The sequence below is a fragment of the Triturus cristatus genome, chromosome 10 (genome assembly GCF_964204655.1).
Source record: "Triturus cristatus chromosome 10, aTriCri1.1, whole genome shotgun sequence".
In the NCBI taxonomy this organism is placed as follows: domain Eukaryota; kingdom Metazoa; phylum Chordata; class Amphibia; order Caudata; family Salamandridae; genus Triturus; species Triturus cristatus.
Genome location: NC_140593.1, coordinates 969,506,153 through 969,533,146, shown reverse-complemented (window position 1 = coordinate 969,533,146; position 26,994 = coordinate 969,506,153). Strand labels below are relative to the sequence as shown.

Sequence of the window (26,994 nt, the reverse complement as noted above, 5' to 3'; positions counted from 1 at the left end):
GTCCCTCAGGTCAACTATCAGGTATACAATTATAAAATTACAAATTTGCACACAAAACACTTGACAAAACAATGCACAATCCCTCATAACAGAGCCTAACAAGAATTATCATAGTGCAAATCTTCTACCCTAAGGGTCTGTTAGACAGGGTATTAAGCACCAAAACACTTGCATAATACGGTAATCTGTGAGAGTCTATGTAAAAATACCTGTCTATAGGCTTAACATAGAGTAAACGAACAATCCACCCTAAAAAGGCCTAATGGCTTTAACATGCGCTTTTCACAAAATGTAAGTCAGGCTGAGTATTTTTGTTGTACCTTTTTATAATAAAAATCTCAAACCTATGGCATCTGACATACCTTTTCAAATGAATACGACTGAGGGCCTTTATCATTGACTTGTCACCATAACCAACTCAGGCCTACTGTATTGGATATAGGTTTCCTACAAGGTAATGATCAGGCCTAAAATTACAAATATGTAAAAGATTATAGTTGGCTACTGTTAGACCTGGCACCTTGGCGTGGGTTTCCCTTCCATTTTTTGCTGTTGCCTCATGTGTTTTTGCTGGTGTTAGATGCTTTGGGCACTGTGCCATTGCTGTCCAGTGCCACAGTGCAAGTGCTCCCTATGGTAAATTGATGTATGGATTAGTGATTCAATGATTGGCTGATTTGGTTTACTTGTCATACCCTAGTACAGTGCACCAGGAGTGCCCAGGGCTTGTAAATCCAAATGCTGCTGGTGGGCTTGCAGCACTGGTTGTGCCACCCACTGAAGCAGCCTGTAAAAGTGTGTCTAAGGCCTGCCATTGCAGAGCCTGTGTGCAGTCTGGTACTGTCATGCTGACTGGGCAAGTGCACCCACTTGCCAGTTCCTAAACCTTCCCTTTTCTTCATATCAGACACCCCTATGGTAGGCCCAAGGGCAGGTTGCATTGTAAGTATAAGGTAGGACAAGCCCTGATGTGTGTGGCATGTCCTAATAGTGAATTACAGCCATTTGCGTTTTTCACTACCTGTTCCCCATAGGCCAGAATGGGCAGTTTGATTATTACATCTTATAATCCTAACTGACTATGGGAACATGGTAGATATTCGAATTTAGTATGCCTGAACTCAGAATGATAAAATACATCTTTTAGTGAATTTGGTTTTAACATTCTGTGTTTGAAAATACCACTTTAAGAAAGTAGGTATTTTCGTGTCTAACCATCCAAACCTGCTTCTGCTAGGCTGTGTAGTCCTTGTCTGGGGTTTGAGTGACAGGGGCTGGGGAAATTCCAGGAGACAGGGTGAGTCAGCACAGGGCTGAATAGAGAGATCTGCATCTAGATGGGTGGGAGGAGTTGCACCTGGGACCTGAATAGGGCTGTGCCTTCCCTCCACAATGCTGGCTCCACCTCCTGTGGTGCGTCTGATGTCTCTGCTCTGCACTCTGAAAGGAAAGAAGGAGTCTTGTCAACAAAGTGCTCCAGGACTGACCAGAACGGGTTTGGACTAGGCAAAGGCCTCTCTGCCTTCAGAGAACAAAGAGAAACTGGGTATAAATATTGGGACCTAAGCCCAAGAACTTTAGATCACTTATGGAAACAAGAAGAAACCTTTGCTGAGGAGTGGCACCAGAAGAAACTGAAGAGAGACTATCTCTAAGCTGAAGAGCTGCTTGGGGGATTGGCCTGCAGTGGTTGCCTGACTGCCAAAGAAAGGAGAAAGGATTTTGTGTGCACTTTATTCAACTTGTGAAGGATCTCCAAGGGCTTGGAAAAGAGCTTGCCTCCTGCTGAAGTCTCAGGGCCAACAGACTTCACCCACCAGCTCCCCAAGAGTTCTTTTGAAGTGCCTGCAGTTGTGCTGGACTTTTTGAGGACTTGCGTGTCGCAAGGAGCTGGAAGCGCGACTCAAGAACAAGAAGCGTGTCGCTGAACTGCGGCTGCACAACACGAAGTGCCTTGCATCGCCGGAGAAGAGGATCGACGTCGCATCAGACGCCGCTGCATCACCGGGAAGCGTGTCGCAGAAGAATTGTTGAGTCATCGCAGGTCCACCTAAGCGCCTCGCCGGAAAAGAGGATCGACGTCACATCAAACGCCGCTGCATCTCCGGAAAGCGTGTCGCAGGGCCTGTCGCAGCTCATCGCCGGAGAAGAGGATCGACGACGCATCAGGCGCGGCCACATCTCCGGGAAGCGTGTCGCAGGGCCTGTCGCGGCTCGCATCGTGAGGAAGCAACTCGCATCGCCGGAGAAGCGGCTCGACGTCGCATCAGGCGCTGCCGCATCACCGGGAAGCGTGTCGCATCAAGAAGGAAGCGCCATCTTTGTTTCTTTGCACCAGATCTTCAACGCATCGTCGTCCTTGCAACACTTTCGCTGTCTTGCATTACGCATCTTAAGGTACATTGAACTCTGAATGTCGCATTTACCATCTTAAGAGAACTAAGCTAAATTCTACCTTTTTAAAGTAACAGTATTGTGGATTTGTGTCGTTTGTGGTCTTGTGATAAGTCTATATAAAGAAAACTTATTTTTGATATAAAACTGGTGGGGTGTCCATCTGTAGTGTTGTCACTTGATTACTGTATGTGGTCACAAATGCTTTACACACTGCCTCTGAGATAAGCCTGTCTGCTCGTGCCAAGCTATCAAGGGGGTGAGCAGGGGTTATTTTAGGAGTGTACCCCCTTACCCTGACTAGACGCAAGGGTCCCTATTTGTCACAGGTACCTACGTATGCCAACTAGAGACCCCCAAATCTAACAGGTACACAATACACAACTCCTCAGAAGAGGGTCTGACAAGGACTATCAAAATGTAATTGTGATAATCCTTGCCTCTTGTGAGTCGCGGCCCCTGCCCATTCTTAACAAAGGTGATAACAAACATATGCTCTACACATCTGCAAATAGTTAGTAATGGTAACTATATTTTGTTTCAGGTGAACTTTCAATTCAAAAGGGATTTATTGGTTTGTCAATAACACTGGTGTCATCTGACAAATATGCAAGACAATTGGCATTCACTCGGTTTCACCTAGCAATGTTTTGGCATGTCAAGTTTCATGCAGATTTGTCCAGGCTGAAAAAAGTTAAAGGATGGTTAAAAAAAACATTCATTTTCCATTTTATAAGTGTTTTTTTCTCTCTAACCATCTAATGCACAGGTCAGCTCCTAACATATGAGGTAGCAGATGACATCACAAATGAGATCATTGGTGACTTGCAGATATGTGCTTGTGCACAGCCTCTGGTTTTAACTGCGTTAAATGAAGGTGATTATAACTTGATGTGCTCCTGGGGTATTGCTCATTGATCCAGAGCGTAATGAAACTTAATCAATAGTCCAACCCACAATGGGTTGAATCCCCCTGTGCACAAGCTTGACCTCTATATGAATAGAGGATTTGAAATGTTCTTTAAAGAAAACAGTAGTCGATGTTTTCAATCCAATCAATTTTATATAATGAACTTCAATTCAATCCATTACTGTTTGATGTTAAATGACCATCATCATGATCCTTTTTAAATTTCCGAAATCCAATGCATCCAGCAGCCCAGCAGGCCTTCCTTGGTGGCCCGCGATCCTTGCCGGCAATGTACCAGTGTTTTAAAACACACAGTGTCAGTAAACACTAAAGAGGGCCGCTCCATAGCAGATTCCCTACGTATGCTCCAGGGGCCCTCTTCTGCGTTTATTGACTGCCTATATGACATCACAAATGGCATTGGCGACAGGAAGCAAAAGCCTTTTAAAAGTCAGTTGTTGCTCTTTCATAGTTGATTTTTAGGGGGCCTTTTGGGAAAACTTCCTGATTTCTTTGTTGCCCACGACGTTGCCGCCCGCAGTTGAGGCGGTCTGCAGCCTGCTCTCACCAACGCCATTAAGACTGCCGCAGGGGGCCTTCTTGGATCTGGCCAGCCTGCTGCCCTCCTCGCAACCTGCATACCCGCTTAGTGCTCCTCTAACGCTGTCTGCAGCCTGCTCTCGCCTGCACTCCAACACCACCAGGACTGCAAGGGGTCCTCCTCAGATCGGGCCAGCCTGCTACCCTCCTCGCCACCCGCAGAACTGCTTAGTGGATTTTTTAAGGTAGATTCGCAGAGTGCTTTCTGTTTGTTTTTCCTTAAATTTTTTTCGCTGCTTTATCCTTCCTTCCTGTTTTCCGTGTGTTTTCTTTGCTTTTTCCTCCCTTTTCACTGCTTTCCCCTTCCTTCCTGCTTACCGAGTGCTTTCTTTTTGTTTTTCCTTCCATTTTTACTGCTTTCTCCTTCTCTGTATTATCAACATTTCCTCCTTGTACCATTGTAGTTACATCTGCTTTCGAAATACAGCATTTTCTAGTAATGTTTTGAAAAGGTAGCACATTTTTTAGGTCTCGCCTGAGCCAGCGCTTTAGCGCTGCTCTCGCGAGAGCTTTTGTAAACGGGGGATTTGAAAGTGCAAACTAGTGCTTTCAGGCCACCAAATACAGTGCATGTACGCCGGGCGCGCGCACCATTTGGCAGCCTGCGTGATCATTTCGCGGCCGCTTTGATGTTCTCAGTGAGCCGCGCGGCCACTGAGAACATCAAAGCGGCCGTGAAAGTGCACACCATTTGCCAGCCTGCGTGCCTCTCTCCCCTACCCCCTCCCTTTTACCAATTCCTGCTTGTTTTTAATGTTATCATTTTCAAGGTTACTCAGTTTTAATTATATTTAATGGATGCATTTAATTCCCTGAGTTTTTTCCTAACTCTTCAGCTTACCTGCTCGAAAAGACGGCATGCCAAGTTCAGAGAATTCCTGTCGGTAAATTACTTATTAAAGGATGCGCCCACCCCTCCCCCCCCCCTTCCAGAGAGCCTTGCGCAGACCCCTTCTCAAACAGGGCTTCCCCTCCCATGGCCGCTGCCCTCTCCTCGGCTCGAGGACAATGACTCCGAGTGAAAACAGAAGAAAGCGTGTGAAAATTGGAGGAGCCGTGCTGGGGACCGAACCGTCACTGGAGACGTGATGTGTTGTTGGAGACTTCTTATTAACTGCCCATCTCCGGTTGATATTTCGCAACTTTTCCCCTACCTCTAAACGGAAAATTATAAAATCCACGTTTGTGTTGCAAACTCATCATCTTCTGTGATGCCCCCATACACCCTCCCCCGCTCTCTAAAACTTCACAAGACTCACACAAGCAAAGCGATCAGTTGGCCAAACATTGTACGTTTGTCGTGATTTAAAGCAAGCCGCAAAAGTACGAACACATTTGTGGTCCACTCCAAATGATGGAGACACAAAGTGAAGATACAAGCCTTAAAGCGAATATTTGCTGAAAGCGGCCCAGAGGTTCTGCACAAGACATCACGCATACATGGGACTGAATGTCAGGAAGGCTGCGGCATACAATTCAGTCAAAACAACTGCGTTTTGGGAGTTGTAGTCTTGTTTTCTGCAGGTGAACGCCACTAACGCCCCGGACAGCAATTAGTTTTAAAAGAGAGTGCATACACAGGAATACCTGATTATAAATATAATTGTTTTCTTCAGTTTTTTTACAGCACAAACTCAACTCGAAGGAACCAGAGCACTTTCCATAAGCACCGGTTACATTACAAACTAACACGTTTTTTGTAGTCACAAGTGATTTGCCCCGAATCAAGGAATGCTTGAGTTAGTTCTCTAGCTCAAGGCCAGCCGCTCTAGCCATTAGGCCACCAGACCCTTTGAGTTTTGTCTCGTTATGATTTTTGCCTTCGCTCTATTACACGCACTATGCTCTCTACAGCGCTCTGACACCTATGCTGAGCGTGGTCTTTGCAGTGTGTCAACCTCAACAAACAAACATTCACAAACAAAAGCCATTTCCCTTTCGAAATTTCACCTCAGTCAGGATTAGTGTAGACTTAAAACAACAGCGCGATGTCTTTAGGAGGGGTAGGGGCCGTGGGGCTCGCACCACCATAAATTAAGGGTTAGGTGAGTGAAAGAGGGGCGGTCGTATAACACAAAGGTTTGCTGCGAAATGCAGTAAACACCCAAAATGTGCAGTTTTCTGTGTGAAAGAAGGGATATCGTATCACAAACGTTTTGAAGCTAAGTTGCAAGCACAAATACAAGGAAAGAGCAAAAGCTGTAAGGGGGGCTGGACGGGACAGAGACAGAATCCCGCACCCCCCGGAATTCCCTGGAGTGTAAAAGATTTTTCTCAACGGGGATAAATATTTTCCCAGTAAATAAACACCAAGTTATGGAGGCAAATGCACATTATGCAAAATGCCAGTGTGGCATTGTAAGTTACTTTTTTCGAGCAAAATGCATTCTTGCCAATTTTGACTGAAGGAGAGCGCTTCGAAAACAAAAATAGCACACTATCGCATGCGATGCGAACAGCATCTTTTCTCAATTACATGACGTTGAGTAGGTACGAGCCTCGGGGTTGGCTTCACATCCTGTGATTCTCGGCAAATCACTTAATTTCCCTGTGCCTACCAAATCAAGCATTTGCAATGCAATAGGTATCGCATTTACGCGAGTTTAAGCTAATGGCATTGTAAATGGCAATGCCTTTTATTTATGTTTTAAAAACCAAGTCATAAAAAAGGCATTGTCATTTACACTGCCAATAGCTCAAACTTGTGTAAATGCGAGACCTATTGCATTGCAAATGCTTGTTTGTCTCTAGCCCTGCCCCCACTCTCACTGGGGCGGCCCTCGGCCACAAACCAGACTGTCATTTTGGCCCCTGAGAGGAAGTTCGTGAGTACCCATGTTCTAGAACAACAAACAAATAGATCATTTGTGCGAACTTCACATAAAACGCATAGGCTTAGGATGTAAGGGTTGGTGTACCTGTACAAATTATTACAATATGAATAAGGTTCCTGGTTTCCTTTTTTTTTAAACATTTTTACAGATAAATACAGGCAGAGAAATATCCTTTTTTCTGTCTGTGTTTATTTTTAGGTCTCGCCTGACGCAGCGCATGCGCTGGTCTGGTGAGACTTATTGAGAGGGCTCCAAATAGTGCTACCAGGCCAGCCTAGAGCTACAGTGCATGTGCGCGGGCGCCGCGCTTTACCGCGATTACTTTCACTTCAGCGGCCGCAGGGCCGCTTTGATGTTTGATCATGATCGCGATCACTTTCACGGCCACACGGCCGCTTGGCATAGCCAATAGGTCTCGCTTTGAGACCTTATAAGTATTTAGTTATGCAACTGTTGCATGGCTAAACACTTATAAGGTCCCAAAGGCGAGACCTATTGGCTATGCCAAAGCTTGTTGAATATGGAAAAAGGGAGAGCAGGTCTACTTTTGAAGGATCTTAATGCTGAAAATCATGACTTCTATGCTAATATATGTATATTCTGAGAGGCACGGTTGTTAAAACAAAGGACAAGAGCTATATGCATCAATATATTTCCCATTGATACAGCAACCTTTCTACATAGAAGGCCAAAGATTTACAAATGAAGCTTTAAACAACTGTGAATCTGTTTGTACTACAATGATTATGCCTTCATATGTGTATTAGGTATGAAAGCTGCATTATATATTGCTTCTTACAGCACTATAACCCTTCAGGAATGCAAATGTAAGTGTATCTTCATTGATTAAATAAACATACAAATATACTGGTTGCGGCTTACATTTTTCACAAAACACAAGATAAATATGGATACAAACAGGTGTCTAGTGCAAATAAATATAGATCAATGCAGATGGAAATGTCTATAATAAAATGCAGCGAAACCGGGAGCCCTAACAATAAAGCACACATATGGATTTGGCATTTAAGAAAGACTACTAAATGCTGGAAAATTAGTTGATCCCACACATTACTAACTGGATCCACACCAAATAATTCTATTGCGAAATGTTATCGCATATAACCTTTGTACGCGGCTGCTGCCAACCTGCGCAATCACCGCGCCCTCCACACAACAAGAAAATCAAACAGGTGACTGTAAACACTGACTCACATTCGGGTAATCAAACTCAGAAAGTGAAGGATACTGTTGGGTTTTCTGTTTCTGGCTCATTGCATTTGAATTTGTGATGATTTTCTTCAGGCCGCTGGCCCAGTGGTTGGCCTCTTCCTCAGAGCTGGCGACAAGATCCAGGTTTTTCCTTTGACCCTTGAAGATAATGGAAAAACATCGCTTGTCCTTGATCTCCTGGGCAAATTTCTGCAGCCCTTCAGTTTGATGACCGGGTCGCACATCCTCAATGTCCTCAATGCAGACTGTGAAAACAGAGAAGGAACTCCTGTTAGGCGGATATAGGTTCGCCATTGTTATATTCAAACGATAGACCTAATACAGTTTTCAAACAATGCTCAGCACTCAAAGGAAATATGTTGCCACCTTTTCTGCTGGAATTCAAAAACCTTTTTTTTTTTTTTTTTATTCGAATGGAAGGAGATTCTTATGCGAATACATTTGCATAACTATAGTAGAATAAATATGCATCAACATGGGTATATGGGTGGAAACATGAATTACCAATGCAATTTATCAGTTTTGGGTAGATATCTAGGTACCATGGATGAACCTTTTTAAGAGGTATAATAGAAGACTGTAAAATGATAACACTTTAGGTCAATAAGGGATAGTTTTGGGGTAGCTCTTGCTGCCCCTAGCAAGACCTTTGGTACCCAGGACACTACCCTTCCGACCACTGGTCTCATAGTTCAGGAATGTATGGCAGAAGCAGAAATTTCACCCGTTACCCACAGCCCTATAGACTTTCATGGGATGGGATAAGGTATCAACCCTGTGAAGTCATCAAGGGTCCCAGAGTATGTGATGTCCCTTCCTCTACCTTTTGACAGACTCACGGCTTAATCTTTTTCCATCAGAATGTTGGACGTGTCAAATTAGGCAGGTGCTTTTACAATAGCTTTCGGTAAAAGGTGGAGCAGGATCATGAGAAAAAAAAAATGAGTTGGCCACATTCCCGACATGGTATCCATATAAATCAGTGGCAAATAAATCAATGTAATGCATTTGAGCCAGTACAAACATGTACAGGTTATTCCTTAAATCATTAACCACCAAAAGGCGAGGCGACTGTGACCACAGGTAAAGGTTTATGGCTCAAAGGCAGCAGTCGTATAAAGCCAGCAAGGCTGCATTGCTGTTAGCACAACCACACATCTACAAAACTGTTTTATAATGATTTGGTTTAAGCTCAACAGGTGAAGATGGCAAAAACAGGAACTGCGTAGCAGAAACAACCATTATCCACTCATGGTTTAAGTAGGTGAACTGTATTTGGAGAAGGGAAAAGTAAAAGGTGGGTTTAGTGTATAATAATTTTTGTCATACAAAGGACCTACTGATTTTAAGATTTTTCTTGGGTAGAACAAAAACAGGCAGAAAACTGATAACAAAGAGACAGGATATTTAGAAGGAAAATAAAGCAGGAAAGGCAAAAGCGGACACGGGAAATGTGAAGCAGACTCATGCGGATCAGAATAAAAATGTCTCTGAAAGACAGTTTGTGCAAAAGCAGCCATACACAGAACGCTCCTGGGTAGGAAAAATGTGCCTATCCTACACAAGACGAGTCCAGTGTCATCATTTAAACCATTGGCGCCCATGTTGTTGCCTATTTAGGGTAGGAAAGGCCTATCCTAAATAGGGAGGGCCTTCTGATGTACAGACATGGCGCTCCTGTGGTGGATGGGGAGCCAGTTCATGCATTTCCGAAGGCAGAGTCGGCTGAGGCCTTATCCTGAAAAACTGACGAGTCCCCCACCTGTAGTTGGGGCATTGGAAGAGCAGGTTGGGTGTAGTAAGAGCCATGCAGATTTATTAAAGGGCTCCCACCCAGCTAAGCCATGGGCAGTATCCTTTGGTCGGTCCATGTGTGGAAGTGAAGGATAAAGAACAGTATGTAGTAGACCCAGACTAGTGACAAATAATGGGTGTTGAGTGGGAAAAAGAACTGGCGACAGTGGGACTACTTACAGCTGGTTGTGCCTAATACTTAGATGGAGCCTAGTTTGTCCTGATCCAATATTAACCCTAAACAAAGGAGGTTTAGAAGTTTTCAATGATATGGAAAAACTTGGTTTACTAAATCTAGCAAGTCTCCAATACAGGGCAGGTGCCACCATGGGGTATGGTCCTCGATTGCACTGCAACTAAAAGAGGCAAGTGATACCTTAGACTACGCTATGCAGTGATGTGTTTGGAGGTCTGGAAGGAGCCACCAGCCATGCCCTTAGAAGACAATGAATAAGAAAAAAAGGCATTTCTATGGTCTCTGATTTTGCACTCGAAAAAGGGAGTATGACTGCAGTGGGCAGTTGACTGGTGCGAGGAGACATGAGTGTTTTGGAACGTCACAGCAGGACTCTTGTCGCTGTAGTCTAGAGTACTGTTTCACAGGAGGGCCCAGCGATTGCAACTGTGTGGCCATCACCTTTGCTTTGCTTACTGAGTCTTCTCCCTATAAGATCTGGGCTTGAAATTATAGATGAGCAACAGTGCAATATGAGTTGAAGCAATACCTTCATGCGGGGAACATACCCAGCAAATACACACTTTAAAGTGGGAAGGTCAGGGGCTACACCAAAGCAACGTGGCTGCCTGCACGGCATTCAGAAGTCGATCAGCAGGCCCTAAACCTATCTGGGTCAAGCAGTGCACAATTCTAAAGAGCATGAGGAGTTTTCCATTTAGTGTAGTGCAAATGGCCTGTGCAAACTTCAGGTGGATGCCCATTTGACCCTTCCTGGTATGAATGAGTCTTAGTTGGTCACCCAGGGAGGGAGGGAGGGGGAGGGGGAGAGGGAGAGGGAGAGGGAGAGGGAGAGGGAGAGGGAGAGGGAGAGGGAGAGGGAGAGGGAGAGGGGAGAGGGGAGAGGGAGAACATAGAGATTTTTTTATGTGTGTGTGGTGTGTTTATGTGTGTAATATTTTCCGGGATCCTACCCTTGTCACCAAAGTGCAATTACAATTTATTTGCCTTTTCATTTAAAAAGTCTGGTGTTCAACTAGTTCTATATGTGGCTTATAGACCGATTATGGTGTCCGCTAGTACCATATTGTCAAAAAATATCATAAATAAAAAATATATCAATACAACAAAATATAAAGGGGATTTTAGTCCAGTCATTGTTATCCATTGGTCAGTTCAACAGTCACTCACATTCGTGGTTGAGTTTCGGCGTTGGCTCAACATCCTGTGATTCTGGGTAAATCACTTAATCTCCCTAAATCAACAAAAAATTCATAATCTGACCTTGTGTACAGGGTTGCCACCTGGCTGTTTTTTTCCCCAGCCTGGTCTGTATTTTTAAGTGCAGGCTAGTAGAAATATCGGGCAAACCTGTATAATCTGGTATCTTTTCCCTTCTGAAACTTAAACCTACAACAGCAAATACATAAAGAAATCAGTTCAAAAGTATATGAGAGCTGCATAAATAAATTTAGAATTATTACTTGAGCAAGCAAAATGATAATTTTGAAAATTCTGTGGGAATATTTTTTCACCTACCATCTGCTGGATGCTCAAAAACAGCGAAACCTAAAAATAGCCAGTAAAAAAGGTAGCAACCTACTTGTGTAATGTAATCTGGTGCTCGTGTAAAGTGGTCTAATGCCCTTGGCCACCAAGTTCGCAGTAAATACATTTGCAAAATAAACAAATCAATAAAAATAAGATCTGTTCCTGTCCATGAGCACCTGAAATCAGGGTTTTAAGTGGGAAGAAAAAAACTAGGTGGGGGGGGGGGGGTCTCTCGCAGGGAGGTGGTCAATGTAATTAAGGGCGTGGCTTAAAAACACATAAGCTAAAAATCTGTTTAGCACAGTGTGCCGCCCGATTTGTATTTTGCTGTTCCTGTCATTGCGTCCAGATATATGATACAACAAGTCACATCATACCTACAAGTCAGAACTATTGGCATGGTCCATGGTTGTTAGTTGCATAAGATAAATAAGCAGCAACTATGGCTTGTGTATAATATTGAAAAAACTTCCACTTAAAGCCCTCGTGACACCAGGACAATGTTGCTGCTCCTGAGTTTCATAAAGAGAAGGGAAATCTAGAGAGAAAATTACTCTCTTTGAAGGATTTCCCTTCCTCTACAACGCTCAACACGCGCAAATCGGTGTGCCTGCTGTCACTGCAGTCCAGAAACAAGCATTTGCAATGCAATAGGTCTCGCCTTTACACGAGTTTGAGCTATTGGCATTGTAAATGACAATGCCTTTTATTTATGTTTTAAAAACAAAAACAAAAGGCATTGTTATTTTTAATGTTAATAGCTCAAACTTGCGTAAATGCGAGACCTATTGCATTGCAAATGCTTGTTTGCTCTTTCAGATGAAAGGTGATGTACACAAATATATTCCCCAAAAAGGGACAGTTCTGGTGCTTGCACCCTGCTGCAGGTGAAGGCAAACCTCACAGACCCCAGGGAAGTCCCATCCCTTCTCAGAAGGGACCCTGGTGTGTATGCCCCGTCCTCAGAAGGGGTCCAGTAAGACAGGGTGTCCTCTGTACCGGTTTCGTTTGAGTGTACTCAGAAAGGAGCGCGGTTTGAGTATGGGTCCTCAAACGTCAGGCAGGAGTGAGAGTGCGTGCCTTCAAACGTCAGCCAGGAGGGAGAGAGCGTGTCCTCAGAAGTCAGCCGGGAGCGAGAGTGAGTGGTCTTAGAAGTAAGCCTGGAGTGAGGGTGCGTGTTCTCAGAAGGTAGCCCAGTCTGAGTGCGCGTCCGCAGAAAACAGCCTGGTGGGAGTACGAGTCTTCAGCAGGCCCCGTTATGTGAGTGCGTGACCTCTGAAGAGAGCCCTGAGTGCGTGACCTCTGAAGAGAGCCCTGCGTGTCCTAAGATGACAGACAGCCGTGACTGGGAGCATGTGTTTTGGAGTGAGCCCGATGTGAGAGTGCTAGGTGTTAAATGCCTCATCAGGGGTGTTAAACGCTATATAAATACAATTACAATACAATATGGTGAAAGAGAGTGCGACAGAGAGGAAGTGAGAAAAAAAGACTAGAGGGGAAACTTACACAGACTCACAGAGATGAACTGACAGACGGGTAGAGACATAGAAAGCAAGTGAGGGAGAGAGGGGAGACAGAGCAAGAGATAAACAGTGAGACAGAAATAGAGACCTAGACAGGCAGAGTGGTAACAGGGAAAGGCAGACAACAAAGAGATAAATGTGAAAACAGAGACATAGATAAGAGGCGCATGCTGAAAGAGTGAGCAGGAGAGGTTGACAGACACAATCACTCACATCAAGCGACAGGGATAGCCAGAGAGAGAGATCTGCCCTAGCAACATGGAAGTGACAGCGCCCTTACAAGTATTACCCCAACTCAAGATGGCGCTACCCTGGGGATGTACTTTAGATCTCTGCTCACTGCCCAAATCCAGCAGGTACAGGTGGTGGCTGATGCTTCCATCGGTTTAAGTGAAGGAGCGCGCGCAGGGCGGCAGAAACACTGAGCTCCAGTCAGTTCTGACTGTGAGGGTAAAGAGTGATCTGTGTCTGTACCTCGGGGCCTTGGGTTCAGGCCCTGTGCTGGCAGGACCAGTACAGTTTGGAGGCCGAGTGACTGCAACATGGAAGTAGTGAGGCAGTAAGCAGTGAATACTCAAGTTATCTATACTGGACTATTGGGATGAATACAGCAAGACCCGTGTGCATGTTTGTTTATTAGGATGGCTCGTCCCAAAGTCTTGCGTTGTTGAATGTATGCATCTTCACTCGCAGGCACTATAAGTATTTTTTAATATCATACATGCATAACAGTTGTTGATATAGAGTGGACCATGACATTAAAGGAGTATTGAAGCGCTTTACAGCACATTGGAAGGATCCAATGAGAAGAACGCAGAGCTCACAGTAAATAACAGCGTCTAATAATAACTAGTTAATCAAGGATTACGTTGTTCTCACAAAAGAAACGCATTTTCTGGAACCCTACCCTTTTCTGCACATACATGTCGAAATTTTCATTTAGCTTTACAACTGAAACTTGGAAAATGTATTACTAGTCCGTCATTTCGGGCAAAACCTGTATGAGGCGAAGTCCCATAAGTGAATTACCCCGTGTTGATTCCTATAGGACTCACTGTGGCACCCACAGCCGAACCCCCTCATTTTATAGGTTTGCGATTGAGATTCACAGATGAAGTCCCCAAACCGTATTCTCGCTCAGCAGCCGGGGTCTCATAGGGGGGTTCACACACAATGTATTTGCCTTAACCAATGTTAAACAGGTGGGTGGAGAGAGGGTCCCCCTAATTTCACTCAGCCCCCTCTCTGCAGGAGACCCTCCCCCCTTTCTCCCGTTGTCAGGGCCCTGAATGGGGTTATCAGCAGGGTCTGGCCGCTTTTAGTTAGACACGTCTTCTGTACGGCCCCCATTGTAGGACGACGGTCTCATAGAGTGCTCTTCCGCCTCTTTAGAGTGCTTCCTGAATGCCCAGAAACGATCTAAGACGGGTGAATAATGCGGCACAGCCGAGCAAGTCTCCTCTTTGCTGATCTGAGTATGCACTCCTCGAATATCTGAGGGTAAGAGTGCGCGCGCACATGCACTCACGCACATATACATGTGCTTAGGCGTTATCCCAAGGCTGGGCGAACATGTAACTTCTGCCTGCAAATGAGACCAGGAACAAATCCGATAGACTTTGATCATATAGCAGATAAAGCACACTTCGAGCATTGATTGTAACATTACGTTATTCAGAATGTCTAAAGAGTCATTTGGTTGCAAAATGGTTAAACTGATTTTGTAACGACAGCTATGAAAGCACGGTCCTCCGGGAGGACGAGAGCATTGCCGGCAGCGAGGGATGGCAAGGCGAGGAGGAGGAGACAGGGAGCCTCAGCTAAGATGGCTGACGGCGAGCAGCACTCCCCTCCACGCTGAGGATGATTAGTCAAGGCACAGGCACCAGCCTCCAGCCGAGCATTGTTAATGCTCCAGCATCAAATGCAGTCGCAGTCACTCCTTTCCTGTCCCCTCGCGCGCAGCAGCCAGCACCAATAATCGGAATCCCAGCCCCGGGCAGAGCGTGAGCACAGGGACCTCCTCCTCGGTGGCTTTTAATGATGCTGGCAGAGAGGTAACCAGTGATCCCAGCTTCCCTCGACTCGCCCAGTGTGCACAATTAATCTCAGTCGCGCTGCACTGATGGGCGTTTAATTTACTGACGCCTGTCCCTCACACCCCAGACATGCATGTACCTGGCTGGTTCTCTCTACCATGAGTGAGCGCGCGCGCGCACAAACACACACCCTTAGATATCATGCCAGGACGCAATAGCCCCAAAATAATGACATTATCGTTCTTCCTTTGGAAGACCTTGGCTGCAGGCAGTTGGCATAGCAACGCACAAGGAAAGCCACTTCCTGGCTAACGAACAGGCAGCCTCCATTCCCACATAGTAAAATAAAATATAAAGAGGTTCTCGTCGTAGTAGGCAACCGGCATCGCTGCTTCCTCTGCAGGCTGCGGTGCCAGCCAGTCAGGGAGCCAGATGCAGCCTGAACAGATGCTCGCCGGTGCCTCCTTCTGCAGCCCTTCCCTCCCGGTACTATATAATATTCAGCCCACGGAGCCGTCACAAGTGCAGTGGGGCATTGTTTGAGCGCACAAAAGTGAAAGCACAGTGGAAGCACTCAAGACGCTGTGAGCGTGCACATCTGCTGTCCGGCTGCAAGCTGACATCGCCAGAGAAGAGCAGGTGTGAGCGTGCACATCGGCTGTCTGGGCAAGTGCACATCTCCTGTCCCCCTTCGGCAACCAAGTCGACGACAATAGATCTCGCCAAGGCGAACAGCGCATGCGCTGCGTCGCTAGGCGAGACCTAAAAAAAAGCAGAACGCCTGTGCCAGGGCACAAAACAGAGGCAGAAAGAGACGTGTTTCGAGGACTCCTTAAACAAGCATTTGCAACGCAATAGGTCTCGCATTTACGCGAGTTTGAGTTATTGGCATTGTAAATGGCAATGCCTTTTATTTATGTTTTGGTTTTTAAAACATAAATAAAAGGCATTGTCATTCACAATGCTTATAGCTGAAACTCTCCAAATGTTGGACATTTTTTTTTTAACCTATTACAGTGCATGATAAGAAAATCCATATTCTTCATGAATGTTTATAACAAAAACGTGTGTCTGAAAAGGAGTTTGTCTGTCATGAACCAAACTGAAATGACCAACGTTTGAGGCCGGGAAGACGCACTGCCCAGCACAATATCAAGCCTAGTATTCAATCTGCAGGAAGATGTGTCTCCCCAAACAGGATCTTTGAGAAAATGGTGCTGTGCAGACACAGTAGAGTGAAGTTACACTGCAAATTAAGCATCTTCTAGAAGACATAGCTTGGCATTCAGATGAAGTGCACAGAAAAATGTCCTGCTACACTTGCAGACAGCAAGTCAAAATACCAACACTGACTACTTGTTTGTCGTATAATTAAACACATGTACTCTGAAACTATGAGGACACCTCAGGCAAAAGGCAACTTAATCCAGTTTGGTCTTTTAGAGGACTTCAAGATTTTGTGGCAAGTTTGTTTCAAAGGACCTTCGACATCTGTAATTAATTTGGTTAGGAACCCCACTCTCAATTTCATTTTTTTAGGCTTCACCAAAATTAATGACCAGCAGGGAAATTGGTTGGGGATTTCTAGTGCTAAGAAACGCAGAGGAGAACCTCGTAAAAATATCCGAACATTCTAAGAAAGAGTGCATATCGGAATTAAAAAAATATAACTAAACTGTAGCAGCATGTGTTACTAAAATCTGATTTAGCAGGCTTAAAACTTTCAAAGATGCAATAACCAAAAAGTTATCGAAATCAAAAAGATTTCTAAACTGTCTACAGTACAAATAGTCAAGAGCAAACTGCTCCAACCACAGAGATCACCATTTGCACACAACGGAGGAGCGGAGTACACATGAGGGACAGAAGAAAGGAGTAAAGGATGTGCCCGGGAGCACTAATCCTCACTCAGGGCTCTATGCTGTTTCATGTATTAAGTGCTAACTCCAGCAACACGTCTTCACCAGACATTTTCCACAAAGGAATAAAGGAGCTGGGAGGTAAGAATACTTTTTATCATGGTTACAGTGGTGCAATAGAAGCTGCACCAAGTACAGATCATGCATGCCTTAAGTAAATGTACCATCCTCAAAGCAGGCATTCTCAAACTGAGCGTCATACAGTGCATAAACAACAACACTATCCCACGGACACTGCTGTACATAAATGAGCTTGCTCTACATTTCAAAACACATTAAAACGTTTCTACTCCTGTACTGGATTGTCTTGGTTTCCGAGATTCCCGCCACAATGCTCTTTACTCTCTTGACTCCAATGGTTTACGTCCTTGTTTTAAAAAAAAGACAAGCATTGGCCGCGCGGCAGTAAAAGTAACGCCGCGCGGCCGTAAAAGCAAAAGTCATTGCGATCGCGATCACTTTCGCTTTCAGAGTGACGCACTAAAGCAGGCTAGGGATGCGCGCGCAGCAGCGGGGGGAGGGGCGGAGGCAGGGAGCAAGCAAGAGGAAAGACAGATGGTGCTGAAGGCTGGCGGTTCGCGTGTGCACGCTCGCGTGAACGCAAGTTTGTCGCCAGCCAGCAGCACTTTCAAAACTCACCTACTAAAGTCTCTCTGAGCAGCGCATGCGCGCTAACTCAGCGAGACCTAAAAAACTGCCGGTGCTCATACCCGGTGAGACCCGGCCCACTTAAAGCCCTGCCTGAAATAATGTGCCCAGCAGTCGAGCCTGTTAACAAGCAGGGTACTGCTGCTAACACTGCATGACTCTGCGCTGCTGTGTGCATCTAAGCATGAGACACACATGAACTCGTGCAGAGAAGCCAAGCCTTCCCTTTACTCTTGAAATGCCACGCCCAACCTTTTTTTTTACTTATGACTTGTCTGAGTTTATTGCATTTGTTTTCAGGCAGTGCACCTTGAACTTCACGGTCAGATGACTGCTTTATTGACTCTGCTGCTCCTTTATAGTGTCTCAATGGACATTTTGATTTCGCTTTCAGGAAGTCACGCCCAGTACTCCATGCCTTACTTCTCTGCTTTTATTTCACGCACTATCCAATTGTCTAATTCTACACTTTTTTGGGGGGTGAGTTTTATCTAGCTGGAGCTAGACCCGAAGGTATCAGAGCGCTTTACATGAGCACCAGTCACGTCACAGAGGGACATTTTCATTTTTGTTAGGCACGGGGAGATTAAGTGATTTGCCCAGGATCACAGAATGTAGAACGCCCCTGCTGAGGCCACATCTTCTCCCGCAAATGCCAATGGGCATCAACACAGTACGGAAACCAGAGCCATGCCAGTTTCCAAAGTAAGTAACCTCGTGGCACTGATGGATCACAAAAACTCCTCGAGCAACCGATCTCGCCCAGCAATGACGTCATGCACCTTGCACCCGTTGCTTCTGAAATCGCCCACTCCACATTTTGCCGTCGTTACAGAGTAACCCGTGCCATCAGTCTTTCGCATTGTTCTCTCATCTACTCTCCAACTCCATTTCCTTACGGAAGGCAACTGAGTCCCCGAGTGGCAGCGGGAAAAACGTGTCACTGAAACGGAAAATCCACCTGAGAAAAATGTTCGCTTGTGGAATTAACTCAGCAAGTTTTCACAAATGTTCTCTGCTCGCCCGGACTGTGCGAATTTTACATAATTGTTACCCTTTCCGCATAGGCCAACAAAAAACCCAGTTCAAGGACACCACAACAGGAAAGAGATGCCTCAGAGTTGAGGGACCTCTTCTGTGGAAGTGAATACTAGCATCCTAAAAGGATGAAGAGACAGGCCTGCCACCCCAGAAAAAGTCAAGAGTGCAGACAGAGAGGAGGCACCAGACAATTCAGGACTCTGGACCTTATGAGTGGGCCGGCAAAAGGTGCGAGGAGTACCAGGTGATGAAAATGTGTATTTTCTGCTTGAACAGTCAGATTATACAGGACGTTTTGTTGAAAAGATTTTCTGCAGTACAAGGAGGGAGAAAAAGTTGTCTGTAATTTACTTTGGGAACCTTTGCACATGCTTTAATGTTAAATCAGACATTTGGTGCCATTTTCCCTTTTTATGTCTGTCTTTTGATAGCACAGCAGGCACACAGACCAATTGCTGACAATATGGATAGGATGAGCTTTGGGTTTGCCCCTTTAAACCACTAACTGTCTTTGTTCAGCCTCTTCCAGCTTCCAGCTTCAGGCATAGTCAATCGTGTCTTAGTAAAGCCAAGTGGAGTTGGCTGTTTGGGTGTATCCTTTCGCCACTCCTTAAGTGCTTGCAATGAACTGAATGAGGGACTACTTTTTAACCACTCTGTTCATTCCTGCTGGTTTCCTCATTGTATTTCAAACTGCATGCATTTTAACATAAAAACCCAGACTTGCTGGTTTTTGCCAATGCTTGTTTATGAAACAATAGGTAACAGTAGGTCTGGCTTACAACCGCACACTCAAACTAGACGTAATGAAAGATCATCTATCAAGGTATGATTACATTATAAATCCGTTACCTAAACAACATATGATAGCTCACCCATCAGCTTTATGAATAATGTATTTCCCAACAAGGACAAACCCGAAACCAGAAAAAAAGATGAAGCCTCTAATCCGGCATCAGCCAGAGTGCAGACAGACTACATGAGGAGTGACTGACAGTAAAGCTGTGATCAACTTTAGAGAATCAAGCTTTTGTAGTGTATGTACCACTGATAACATCTGGTTACCTATAACCATATTTGTCAGAAATACACATTCATATGAATGTGACCACAAAGCTATAATTAGAGCTAAGAAAACAGGAAAAGAAATGGAGAACAAACCTGCAGGATGACCTCAACCTACAAAAACCAGTCTGCTCTAAATGCAGATTCCTCATAATCATAGTTAATGACTCTCAATACAAGGCTACCATCACAGAGCTAACCAATAGAAGCAAAGCCTTCTCCAAGGATGTCAAACAATACACCAGTTTTCTCCCAGAACCCACAGTCTCTGCTTCATTCGGCAAAAGCAACACAATCAACTTCTTCAACGAGAAGATTGACAAAATCAGGACCAACGTCATTACCACTTCCAGTGCCCCCTCGCTCACTGATTTATCAAATATTCTCAACACTCTTAATGCAACCTCCTACAAAGATGAACACCTTTCCTACTTCAGTTAACAATTTGTTCCAAGAAGAGGCCCGACACCCCTTCATTGTATTGTCAATGCCTCCTTAAGCCAAGCATAGCTCCCTGGACGCCCTCAAGCTTGGTTAGATCCTCTCCTTGCTAAAGGAACCACCCAGCTCTGGACCCAACTGACCTCCCCAAGTTCCTTCTTATGACTCCTCTTCCAACTCATAGGAAAAATCATGGAGAAAGGAGTCACCACCCATTCACAGGAGTACACCAACAAAAAGAATCTTCTACAGCAGTGGTCTTTAACGTGTGATACACCAGAATTTGGAGTGGTGCACTACCCAGGTGGTCAGTTCAATAAATATGATCACTTGTAGAGTTGTATCAAAAATCAATTCTTTATTTTCAAAGTCATCCGACAAAACAAAGTTCCAGCTAACGCGTTTCATTCATTAAGCAATGAACTTCTTCAGGGCGATCGTTGTTCGGTGGGACGGCGAGGAGAAAAGTTCATCCTACAGCTGTGTCCTGTGATGCGCGTGGTGCGGGCCTGCTCCGTTGAGCCCGTCTTGGCTGTCACAACCAAGCGTTAGTTCCGCAGGTTGTCAGTAGTCGCAGTGTTGAAGCGAGTGCGGCCTCCTTGATAAGGGCCAAGATCCGTGGGTCTGAGAAAGCAGTACGCCTGGGTGTGTCCCGATCCGGTCAGAGAATGTGTGGTCCAGGGACCCCTGGGGGTCTGCCAAGCCTATTCAGGGGGTGGGTGACTGCTTGGAAAATTAAATAATATTGGCAGATTAATAAAGTGGATACAAAGAAGCTAAATTGAAAATGTTTAAATATTCTGTAAATGGGAAGGGGTTTGAAATTGGAGGGTAACAATTAAGGGTGTGATTAAAAAAAAGTAAACTTACATTTTTGTGTAAGTTTACTTTTTTTTGGGTGTGGACAAACCGAGTTAATAGTAAGTTAACAACTGTGGAGACTGCTCAGTTGGGGTGAAGTACTCTGCACATAAAAAGATAGGTCTGTCCTATCTTTTTACATGCAGAGTTCTTTGCCCCAACCGCGGGGTCTCCACAGTCGTCAAGTTTTACACTCCTGTCCACCTTTTCACAGTATATGATGGACATTTCTACCTTTTCACAGTATATGATGGACAATTTTCAAAAAGCAGGAGATGAAAGAAACACAAGAAGCAAAGCACACATTCTGATGGAAAGCCCAAAAACTGAAAAAAGAAAGGCTACTCCAGGGTTTCCTATGCTCACCCCCAAGAAGATAAAACTGCACCCAGGAAAAGACTCAACTCTGTACTGTTATCTTTCAGAAAAGATTAGAAGACGAATCTCTTCAGAACACATCTTCAAGACCAGGATGGTCAAATCTTCATCAACATTACTCTTCCCAGAATCTGGGGTATCAATTATCATAAGTGATAGTTGTGAATACTAATATATCTTTGGTTAAAGTTGTCGGTAATGTTTTATACTGTCCACGTGGCTAGATTTGGCTTTACAAATAACACAGTTCGATAAATATTCGTAGCCTCACAATGCTGCTCCCCACTAATCATGGCCCCACAGGGCAGCTCCTTTTTAGGTCTTGCCTGACCCAGCGCATGCGCTGGTCTGGCGAGACTTTTTGAGAGGGCTCAAAAAAGTGCTACCAGGCCAGCCTAGACCTACAGTGCATGTGTGCGGGCGCGATTACTTTCACTTTCGCGGCCGCTTTTATGTTTGATCGCGATCACTTTCGCGGCTGCACGGCCGCTTGGCATAGTCAATAGGTCTCGCTTTTGGGACCTTATAAGTATTTAGTTATGCAACTGTGGCATGGCTAAACACTTATAAGGTCCCAAAGGTGAGACCTATTGGCTATGCCAATGTTTGTTATAGTGAGCTGTCTGTCCTCCCCACACAGGCTAGCAATGTACTAGGCCCAGATGAAATTTCCATTACGCTAGTGTAATTCCACATAATTTTGTGATGAATTTGTTACGTGAAATTACTCTATTACTCAACATCATGGGATTTAACGAAAGAGCAAGGGAACACTGCAAACAACCCGAAACAGAATGCGAGTGACATTGATTGTGGTGCTTGCGGTCTTGTGCTATTTTTTGTGCCAAAAGCACCCTCGCATCAAAATGGATGCAAGGATGCAGTTTCTCTAACACAAAGGAGGCATTTTTTAGGTCTCGCCTACGCAGCGCACAAGCGCTGCGTAGGAGAGGACCTTTAGCAATCGCTCAGGACTTTGCTTGAAACTCGTGCATGTTTTGCAGTGGTTTCAATTGCCACTCGTGCACCTTTGGCATTTCCCTTACGCGAGCGAGCAGCGGCACCATTGGACACGCCTTCCAGATTGCCAATCTGCCTGCCCCAGTCCCTGCTCTCGGCCGCACTCCCCCCCCCCCCCTCCCACTTGCTTATTTGCCGCTAAGCCAGAAGCTTCTGCACTAAGGCAGGAAGTGATTGGAGTGCTTTTGACAGCTGCTGCTTGGCGGTCCACCTTAAGGAAAGCAGCAGCGGCGCTGCCAAACTACTTCCTGGCACTACACATCTTCTGTGCCATACTGGATCTGTCAACATGGCAGCTGCAGCAGCGAGACACAGGGCGGTGGTTGAGCGTCTCCCGGTGATCTCTCGCTCAGCCCATCTCACTGCAATGCCGTACATGTTCACTGAATGGGTGTGCAATTAAAAAATAAAACACGCAATGATACAAAACCTTGAAGAACTCCGAACACTACAGCGGGGCTGTCAGCTTTGGTGAAAACTCCTGGTGTGAAACAGGGTTGATAATAAATGGTAGTAACTTGCTAGCTGCACCATTGCCTCACGCCACACCTGCTTCGTAACCCTGACGTCACAGGAGAGTGAGGCCAGACTGAGTTGGCTCAGTTTGTTAGCAGGAGGAGTGGCATGAGCCTGCATGGGGAGGGAAGTCGAGCACAGAGGCTATCGGTGGACCTCTAGAGGGAACATAACATGTGGTGTAGTGGCGACCACTTTTTAAAATGTGCGGCTCGCCCGACTGGCACCTTTGCTGACACTTCAACCAAGCAGCAGTAGAAGCATGAGGTAGCAGTGCGAAGCAGCGACCGTGGTTGCGCAAACACTCAGAGGTCGCAGAGGCTGCAGCAGATGGCTCTGGACTCAGACTCTTCTCTAAACTATCCCTGCAGGGCGGGCGCTGCTCTCAGGAATTTTCAGGCTTCTCACGGTGAGTGCCACTCATGCTGGTTTACATTGTCTGTGCTCCCAGTGTGAGGCGGAGTAAACCATTTATTTACGTGTTGAAGCATTGGCAGGAAGGTAAACCACAAAACTTAAATGGAGTAAAGGTGGATCGAGAACCGTTCTCTGCACTTAACAACTGAGCCTTCTTATGCCGGAAACGTTTCTGAATGTGATTGAGTTTAATTTTCTTGCAAACCGCTATTTGGCTTCAAAGGCTGTGCGGTTTCCTGGGGCGGGTAGGATACGCAAGGTACATGTGAAGTGAAGCAACATTCCTTGCTTTTCAACCCTGGTGTCGTATGACCTCTTCTTGCTCCGGTAGAGGCTGTGAGCAGATGAAACGGGAGCCTGCGTGCCTCTCCTGGGATCACGTTGAAAAAGAGGAAAAGGCTCCTGGGATCACGTTGAAAAAGAGGGAAAGGAATGCTTATGCATCAAGCAGGCAAAATAATAATATTATTCGACTTTAGCTTATATGTTTGGGCAGCTGGTAGCAGGTACTTTTTCTTTATTCACATCACGCTGCAGCCCCTGCAGCACTGGCTCCAATTTCACCGTACGCTATAGGGGGTTGTTCTAATCTTATGGCCCATAAAGCGATCCGAGGATCGAAAGTCAAAAGAATGGCCTTTTGTTCCAAATGGGCCTTATTATTCCCAGCACGGCTTGCATTAAATGTTTCCAGCAACATCAGCTCTATGCTTTTGATGTGAGCATCCACGAGGGGACTGGCCTGTCACGCTCTTCTGCCACATTCGTACTTTCTGGGCCAAGATCTTCACCTCAATCAGTGCAAAACTAAAATTCCAAATAGAGCCTGACCTACAAGTGGCATTATTTGGAATTTCGATCAACAACCATAATTTTAACAGTAAGACAACAACACAACTTCTTTAATGGATTGCTGGTTGCTAAGTTATTAACTCTGCAAGGGTGGAAATCTACTCCCCCCCGACGTACGAATCCTGGGTAAATAAAATTGGCCTAGTAAAACAGCGGGAGGAGCGGTATACACAATGGGTGGGTGCACTTAAAACAAGCATTTGCAATGCACTAGGTCTCGCATTTACGAGAGTTTGAGCTATTGGCATTGTAAATGACAATGCCTTTTATTTATGTTTTGGTTTTTAAAACATAAATAAAAGACATTGTCATTTACAATGCCAATAGCTTAAACTTGCGTAAATGCAAGACCTATCGCAATGCAAATGCTTGTTCTGCTTTGAAAGAGCTTTATACTTTCACCTAATTCTGAGGCGTGCGAGCAACACTGGCTGTACACAATTTATATGTTGAATTATAGGGTTTTGAAGTCGCAGAAAAAGGAAACAGGAAGTAAGTAGTACAATCATCGTCCTGCTTTGGAAGATACATGATTAACGTTCCTGAATTGAATGGAAACTGACGCTGGAACAAGGGACCCAGGTTTAGGTATGCACTTTGTCATTTGACTACAGAGGAAGCACACAGTGGCAGAGAGGAAACCACAGGCGGCCCTGGAAAATGTGTTCATACCAGCGCCATGTTGTGACAAGTGACTCTAACCATCTCCAGGAAGATTTAGGGACACGGGCGCTGGAAGAGGGGTGCTGCAGCGCCCCCAAAATAGCAATGCTAGAGTTCATTAGGCGAATGAGCAATAAAGATGCCATTAATGTTTGCCTTTATCTTGTCACATTTGCTCCACGTCAAAAGGTCAAATGTCAAGCTATGACTTGTGACAAATTTCTCTTTATTCAGAAACTGATACTTATTTCTGATTTTTATTTCTCTGACCATAAAGAGGGAGGACCTAGGTGCCAATCTTGCTGGGTTACAGGAAGTGAAATGAAAGACTGTAGGATGTCAGCTCGTTTTTTTGTAACACAACAACAACATTTAAAAACATGTAAATGAATAACACACATACATCAAAATATAGAAATTAGCAAATAACAAATAAAGCACATTTTTTTGTAATTCGGATGTGTGATGGTAATAAACATCTTGATAGGATCAAAACAAATCAAGGCACTTTACAATGTAATTCACAAATGATAGACATTCGCTGAAACTACATATTATCATTTGTGCGTTAAATAGTTATGCCAGTAAAACTGTATGTCTGTGCAAAATAAGTGGCCCTTTCAACAGACAAAGTGCTGCATATAAATGACTGCAATACAATGCCAGTGTGTGGTATCTTGGAGTTAGTGCTGTCCATGTCATCCACTGCTTCTCCAGTGGAACACTGTGGAGATGATGTAATGTGGAATGTTCATCTATGAAACCCACAGTTGGAGAAGGGCTGAGCGCCTTGCTGGCTGCTCCTGGTGGGGCTGATTCTCTCCTGAACCTATATCCTGTAACCAACTTCAATAATTCTACTTCAAACTACATTCTGGATGTAGACTTGGTTACTACATTTTATTGGCGACGAGTTAAAAAAGAACCTGCAATCTCTACCTCTCAAGTTCAAGTGGAAGTGTCTGGGAACCTCGAGCAATCTTCTTCTGTACCTGTTTGCGTACTACCATCAAACTGCCACGTCAGCCCCACCAGTGACCCCTACATCGGTCGCCCGCATCAGCTTTTCAGTCGGTTCCCGTGCTGTGCCCTCAGTGAGGGTAAGCCTGGCACTCTACATCACCTTGGTCCTGAGCTGTGCCTTCGTGAGTGTAAGCCAACCATTCATCAACATTTCTGCGAGGATTCATCAAAAGAAACTACGCGTGTTTTAAAAAGGACTCTTGAAACAAGACATCTTCAAAGGAAACCTACAGAAAATTAAGAAGACACCTCCAGCCTGCTTGTACTTCTTGTCTTTTCCAGTTTCTGTGACAGCTTGTGTGACCCTCAGCACTCCACCATTGTCCATCACATCCTGCTCAAGCGTGCAGCACTCTGTCTCACGTGGCCTCATCAACAAGGATTGCGCCTTCAAATAAAGTAAGCCACTTCATCTTTGCTGTTCTAGATGGTAACTCTGATTTTGTCGACGCTGCGCACATCGTGATTCTCATAGACATTTTATCATCTTTGTAAACTGCAAAGTGTGTTTTGATTACCTCTAACAAACACAAAGGGATCAATCATCATTTCCATATGGTGTGGGCGTTCGAAGGAACTATTCTACACATTGTGATCTTAATCCTGGCAAGGAGTGTTTGGTAGTGTTTGCTTGGCAAGTCTTGCTACATTGGAGGCAACTTCATAAGGATATTGACATGATGTGTGCGCATTGGACGTTTGAGGTGAGAAATATGTTGTATTTTATTTTTTGGTGTTTTTGAGCCTTTTCGCCGACAGTGCCAGTTGATCCGTTTTGTTCTCTTTTAAAAACGGAGGCGCAAGTCATAAATAGCACGTGCACACCTACCTTCGTCCTTCTCCCTGCCACGGATTTTCTGTGACAACATTCTTCTTCGCGCCACAGCCTGCTGCTGTGCAACATTGGAGAGCACGCTTTTACCGCAAGCCACCCTGCGCGGTACTGACAGCGTGCCACCATCTTTCCTGCTGCTGTGCAACGTTGGAGAGCACGCTTTTACCGCAAGTCACCCAGCGCGGTACTGACAGCGTGCCACCATCTTTGTTTTTCTTCAGCGCGCAGCTGACAATCTACGTTGTGGTTTTCGTGGTGCACT

The 26,994-nt window shown here is 45.1% G+C and overlaps 1 protein-coding gene across 2 annotated transcripts in view; it reads right to left on the bottom strand.

Annotated features, from left to right (window-relative positions):
* The window catches only part of PLCD1 (phospholipase C delta 1), a 413,368-nt gene that overhangs the window by 188,686 nt on the left and 197,688 nt on the right, over window positions 1–26,994 (bottom strand). For both annotated transcript variants that reach the window (XM_085628871.1, XM_085628870.1), the window contains exon 3: window positions 7,988–8,216. In XM_085628871.1, the coding sequence (XP_085484997.1) occupies window positions 7,988–8,216 (229 nt within the window). The remainder of the gene's footprint in view (window positions 1–7,987; window positions 8,217–26,994) is intronic.